Raw genomic sequence first — 6483 nt, 5'->3', positions numbered from 1 at the left:
GGTTCCGTTTCACAAAGCTGTCGTAAGCCTAAGAACTTTTCTGGTAGGAATCGAACCTCCTCCAACAGTCTTAACGCAACGATAGCTTTGCGAAACACGGCCTTAGTTCCAAACTTATGATGATATATCAAATACATTTCACCATCGAATAGCCATTTCATGTGTGTTTGACAAACGTTTTCACAATTTGCTAGACCCAACAATATCCATGATGTACTATATTTCCCTCTAATAAACGCATGGGATAGCCGCGGCAATTTCACCCAGTAAGCACAAAAGCAAGTCCGTTGAAGCCGGTAGCTCATTAGAGAGAATACGGCAATGACGGCAATGACGTATGTGGACGGTGATGAGGTTGATATGAGAGACATCATCATAACTAACTCTTTCAGTAATAAAGGCTAAGGAAATGTTTCTCGGGTACCAAATTTTGAGCATTATGTGACGCACTGTCATTAATGTCTTATAGACAGGATTTCGAAAACAAAAGTAATATGAAAACACATTATATATTTTTTACTACAGAGAAAAAAGACAAATGCTTCGCTAATCTCGGTTCTTTATGCAGTATCAAGATGGTGGTAATGGTGCGTCACCCTGAAAATTTGGGAAAATGAGAACAATAGACGGTTTCTCAGGCCAGAGACGACCTCGTTTACCTTTCCTTCAGCTTACCTTATGATGCTGATGTACATTTCTAACTTTGTAACAAATAAAATTCATCATGCAGAGTTGTCATGACTTATGCCTGGGTGTCCTTTGGTAGCCTAGTGGATAAGGCATTTCTTTGTGACGAAGAGGTCCTGGGTTCGCTTCATCTGTTTGGTGTTTAACACTACATGCAGTCACCTATACATCAACTGTATGGCGGCGAGCCCATCATGATCATGGTTAGAATTGGTCCTCAGCAAACCCTGCTTTTCGTAACAGGCGACTAATGGGATCGAGCTGTCACGTTTGTTGACGTAGTTGACACATTATCGTATCCCAATTGAGTCGATCTATGTCCGTGCTGTTGATCACCAGATTGTCTGGTCCAGACTTGAATATTTGCAGACTGCCGCCTTATAGCTGGAATATTGCTGGTTGCGGCGTAGTACTAAACTCACTCACTCACTCAGTTTTGTTCCGGAATAACGGATTCTCCTGATGCGCCTATGATATACCCTGATTATCAGTCCCTCCCTTCTTGTGGCGGAGTCAAGCATTGGATATAAAACTGCTACAGAACTTGAATCCTCTCCTGGGAATAAATTGCAGCATCTGGTTGCCATGGGCGACGTGACTGGTTCAGCGTCTCCCTGGGTCGATGACAACGCGGCTTCTACTTAACCAAATGTGAAGTGTCCACACTCACTGACCTCTAGAACGCCGATCAGTCACGAGTTTCACACATTTCACCCATGTTGGGAATCGAACCTGGATCTTTTGGTGTGACGACTTATTCATTCAGGTACCCCCATCGTTCGACTTTTGTAAAAATCTCTCCAAAATATTCACGATTACTGTTAAAATGGAATTGTTACATAAATACAAACCAAATTATCTTGAAGTTTTGGCAAAACAAGACATATCTTCATACTCATGAAATAAAAAAGAGAAATCGTGCACGGTACTAATGAACCGGAAGGAAACTGCCGGACCCGCAAGTACACGTGATGACGTCAGGTTGCTAGGATCAAATCTCGCATTCTACACTTAGGGCCAAATCAGCTTTTTCCGAAAGGTCTTGGTTCCGAGAATTTCCCATATATACCATTAAAAAAGGGGATATTTGATTTTCAAGATTGATAAAATGCAATTGACGAAGTCAAGAAGGAAAAAGATGGTGAAGACAAATTAGGGGAAAATGTCACCATTCCTTTGGAAATGTTTCATCTGTATGGAGTTACTATTAATAACAAGTAGGGGATTATGATCTTTCAATGGGGATAGGAAGTGTAAACGTTAAGAAACGTGGTTTCAAGGACATCCATCTTATGAACACACCACCATTTCCCTCTATTACCACCCCTACTTGGAACGTTAATTTTGACACTCATCTTGCATCACACATTTGCTACTGTTTGTTTCTAGTCTTTTGTTTTGAAAATGAAAATCATATCCATGCAAATTACATGCCATACACCAATCTTCTTTCAAAAGCGACTACAGTCTAAATAACTACGGTTCTAAGGAAGTGAAAATGGTGATGAACTCTCAAAAAATTCAATAATATCATATTAACATTGACTGACTCCGATAAATCGATACGATAATCGTAAATAAAAAAACAATGAAGATCCCCTACTTTTTTTAAAGAGTATATTACTCTCTCTCATATGCGTTGGTTTTTACTAGTTGCATGCTCGCAAAATGGAATATCCCCTACTTTTTAAAGTGCATAGTATTCCACTGGAGTCGTAATAAATACTACATGATCGAAGTAGAAGTGACTCTCCAGGGAAGATATGAAATGATCAGTCAATATCGCGTGTGTCACGTTGACTTTGAGATATCCCACACGTCGTCATTCAGAAATCGTTTACACGAGTAATATCACTAGCCGCCATTTTGTCTCCAAGGTCTCCGCTGAGTCACTTCAGTTTGGAGACGGGTTATGTCGTGTTCCTATATGTCGATATAGATGGCCCCAGCAGGGCTTATTTGAGGGGAGAGCCATTTGGTCAAAACACACCATGGCGTTATTGTCCAGCAGGAATTGATGGACGACACGATCTGTGAGCGGGATTCAAACAAGTGAGTGAGTGAGTATGGTTTACGCAGCTGTGAGCAATATTTCAGCAATTGCCAATATAACGTCGAGGACATCGGGAATGGGCTTCACGTAGTATGCCTATGTAGGGAATCGAATCAAGGTTGTCAGCGTGACGAGCAAACGCTTTAACCAGTAGGCTACCCAATATCCCCTGTTCAAACAAGATCAGAGGGTTCTAATGTTGTCAGTAAGCCTTGCCCACCAATCCCGTTAGTTACTTCTTACAAGTGTGTCCTTTGCTCAAACTTGACTAAATCATGTAACTGTTATTGCACTTATGCAGTGGTTGGATGAATGGATTTGTCTGATTTCTCCCAATCATTCTTTTCAAAATTTAACGTTCAAAGTTCACTCACAACAGTTCCTGAAGACAGGCAAAGTACAAAATGTCATCCGCATTGTCAACAACAAATATGATCAGTTGGGCGGCAAATCATAGCGTGCGCAGATCTGAATATATCCCACCGATCAAATACATGCTGCAGCGAATGGCTGACTGTCATTTCCGATTTGGCTCGCGTTACACCTCGACTGTTTCCGGCGATTTTCGGCTGTGCTGTGTTACACTGATGTACCATTAGTGTCATACGTGGCTGTCACGCGATGTTTCCATCCTACAGCTGCACTTTTCTGGACCAGCAAATTCTTTGGCGGTTGTCAATAGATTATTTACTCTCTGAAGTCAGGGTCTCGTGCACTCAGCCAATGTGTTACTAAACAAGATAACGCTTGATTATTGTCCAAATGTCTGCGTCATTAAATCCAATATTTAGTAATCATCGAATTTTGTTTTCCTTCGTTCGAATTTGTATCATCTGACTCTCCACATGGGTACAATGTGTGAAGCCTATTCTTTGTGATAATGCTGCAATATTGCTTAAAAGCAATGTAAACCCACAACCACTCTCTAACTACAGACCAATAAGGGTGCATCGCTTCGTTCATGGAGGAATAAAAACAATGCATATAGATCTACTATATATTTTTCCATATTTGAATTTTAAGTAATGCCTCGTATATTAGATAATACTTCAAAAAGGAAAAGGTGCTTTTCGATGCCCATTGTCTTATTTACATATAATTCAGTGAAAACATGGATCAGTTTCTTTGGACAGTTTGGTTTGATCTTCTCTCCTGTAAACACATCCCTTTCTGTTTAGCATCTGTTTATGCATTTCAAACAAGCGTTATTTCAATGAATGGTAACAAAAGGTTAGACAATGAATGAGTGTATTTCTATATACGGCACAACGTAGGTTTGCAACAGGATAGCAGGAGTTACCTCCCTTACTTTCAGAAACGCGCAGATCAAAACCGTTTGTGTACGTCAATTATGTACGCATTTTGTGTTGTCACATTTTATTGCTGTTTGAAAATATAAAAGAAGATACACGTCTTATTTCTACTTATCAGTGTTTATTAGTTTAAGATTATCTGTAACTTGATTGAGAATTTGTGACAATGGGCACTGGAGTTCACCAGAAACTGAACGCTCAGGTGTGTGAGCGAGTTTAACGCCCGTTTTAACAGTATTGTGGCGGGGGACACCAGACAGGGTTTCACACATTGAACCCACATAATGATCGAAACAGGGTCTTCAACGTGACGATTAGTGTACCCCACTACCCCTAACAACACTGTTTAGGTACACGTATTATACAATAATTAGGTAATGTCAGAATCCACGTTAAACCAAAGCGGTAGCTGTAGCAGGAATCCAACTATGCATTCTGAATTCACAGGTTTTGATGAAGGTATAAGTTCTTTTTCATGTATAAATGTATTTTGGTAACACATCTTGCCACAGTTATATTTATCAAACGATGCTAATTCTTTGTGCAAAACAACACGTGCTTCGATTTCGATGTCTTTATATAACACGGAATTCAAATACAGCACCTTCGGTCTTAGGGAATATTTACAACAATGATCATAGCTACACTGAGTATGAAAGCCGTGAGATGACCAGAACGAATGATATATGTACAGCTGCACATAGCTTAGTATGAATGTATATGGAGTATAGACGCCTACATATCAACATCTAGTTCTACCACTTAAAACACTTACAATCATGTGCTTAATTAACTGCATTGCACATAAAAATGTATGCCAATATTAAATAATTAAATAACAATTAAGTACAGAACTACCTAGATGACGGTAACCGAACACAAATGACAATACACATGGACAGAACACAGAACATGAACACTATACACCAAGTAACAAATGCACAGAACATCACGTGATTTGAAAAAGTTCAGGTACGAAATTTAAAATGTTTCAGGTGTAAATGTAAAAAATGGCATGCAGATGTTGTTGAAAGAATTTGAATAAAATTACATAAATTTACGAATGAAATCGAAAATACCAATCGTGATGTCACCATTAAAACATATACTAAAACTTTCTGAACTAAAAATCTAACGTGACGAGCAACAGGCTTTGGTTGCTGGAAGCACTTCTGGTATGACGTCACAATAACATGCGGCACATGGTCTGATGTGATGACGCCGGTAAACAGGTAACGTGATATAGTTTGTAAGTCCCTCGTTAAACTGTAACACAAACACCTTAAAACAATAGCACTAATAAGGTGAAGTGTTGAATAATGTGAATATAGCACTAATCACATCTCGCGTCCATACACGAAAATAAGGTCTTTGTAAAGAAAGACCATGAAACATGTTCTCGTAACGTGAATGGTTACCCAATCAAAACGTCCCATTTTCGTTCACCAAATGAAGGGCAACACAGTCAAGTTGTAAGTGTCCTCGGGACAAAGTTTAAACGATTGTCCTTCATTTCTCTCGGTCTTGGAAGTCCCTGATCAAGACGGAATAGCATTGTTCGCCATTTTGAACGTATCACATGGTTTAGGTATTCTTTCACGCAAACATGTTTTCATCCTGAAGAAACATTCGCCCACACACAACACTCGGACCTTGGGATCACATTCACAACCACAGCAGTTGGTCGCTGATCAGTTCCGGTTTTCTTTACTTGAGGATTTTTCACGACTGTTTTTTCGCCGATTCTTTCGTGCTGAAAATCCAAAACAGAACAGATTGACCATTTCATCATGTATATCAACATACACTGTTATTGTTACACTGTATCTGCAAGTATGGGTTGTGTTTAGTTTTATGCCCCCGCACTCAGATATATTTCATCTATATGGACCCGTGAAGGTCCCGGGGTAGAATAGGCCTTCAGCAACCCATGCTTGCCATAAAAGGTGACTGTGCTTGTCGTAAGAGGCGACTAACGGGATCGGGTGGTCAGACACGCTGACTTGGTTGACATATGTCATGGGTTCCCAATTGCGCAGATCGATGCTCATGTTGTTGATCACTGGATTGTCTGGTCCAGACTCGATTATTTACAGACCGCCGCCATATAGCTGGAATATTGCTGAGTGCGGCGTAAACCTAAACTCACTCACTCACTCATCTATATGGCGGTGGTGTGTAAATAATCCAGCCTGGAATAGACATTGCAGTTATCAACAACATGAACACCGATCTGCACAACTCGATAAGATGACATGGCGGGCGAGCCTGACAACACAATCAACTATGGATCCGCCTTTGACACAGTACAGCTCACAGAAGAAATAAAAGTGTTTGAATATATCTTTAGTATTGTTCCAGCAATGGTATGGTTGAGGACACCAGAAATTGGCTTAATCCACTGTACCAATGTGGGGAATCAAACCCCGA

At 40.1% G+C, this 6483-nt stretch overlaps 1 protein-coding gene across 1 annotated transcript in view; it reads right to left on the bottom strand.

Annotated features, from left to right (window-relative positions):
- Positions 1–4612: 4612 nt before the first annotated feature.
- The window catches only part of LOC137267523 (chordin-like), a 37959-nt gene continuing 36088 nt past the window's right edge, over positions 4613–6483 (bottom strand). The window contains exon 19 of the mRNA XM_067802001.1: positions 4613–5806. Within this exon, the coding sequence (XP_067658102.1) occupies positions 5745–5806 (62 nt within the window). The 3' untranslated portion in view covers positions 4613–5744. The remainder of the gene's footprint in view (positions 5807–6483) is intronic.

This window comes from Haliotis asinina, chromosome 16 (genome assembly GCF_037392515.1).
Source record: "Haliotis asinina isolate JCU_RB_2024 chromosome 16, JCU_Hal_asi_v2, whole genome shotgun sequence".
NCBI classification, from domain to species: domain Eukaryota; kingdom Metazoa; phylum Mollusca; class Gastropoda; order Lepetellida; family Haliotidae; genus Haliotis; species Haliotis asinina.
Note: the sequence above shows the minus strand (reverse complement) of the source record. Positions and strands in the feature narration are given on the sequence as shown.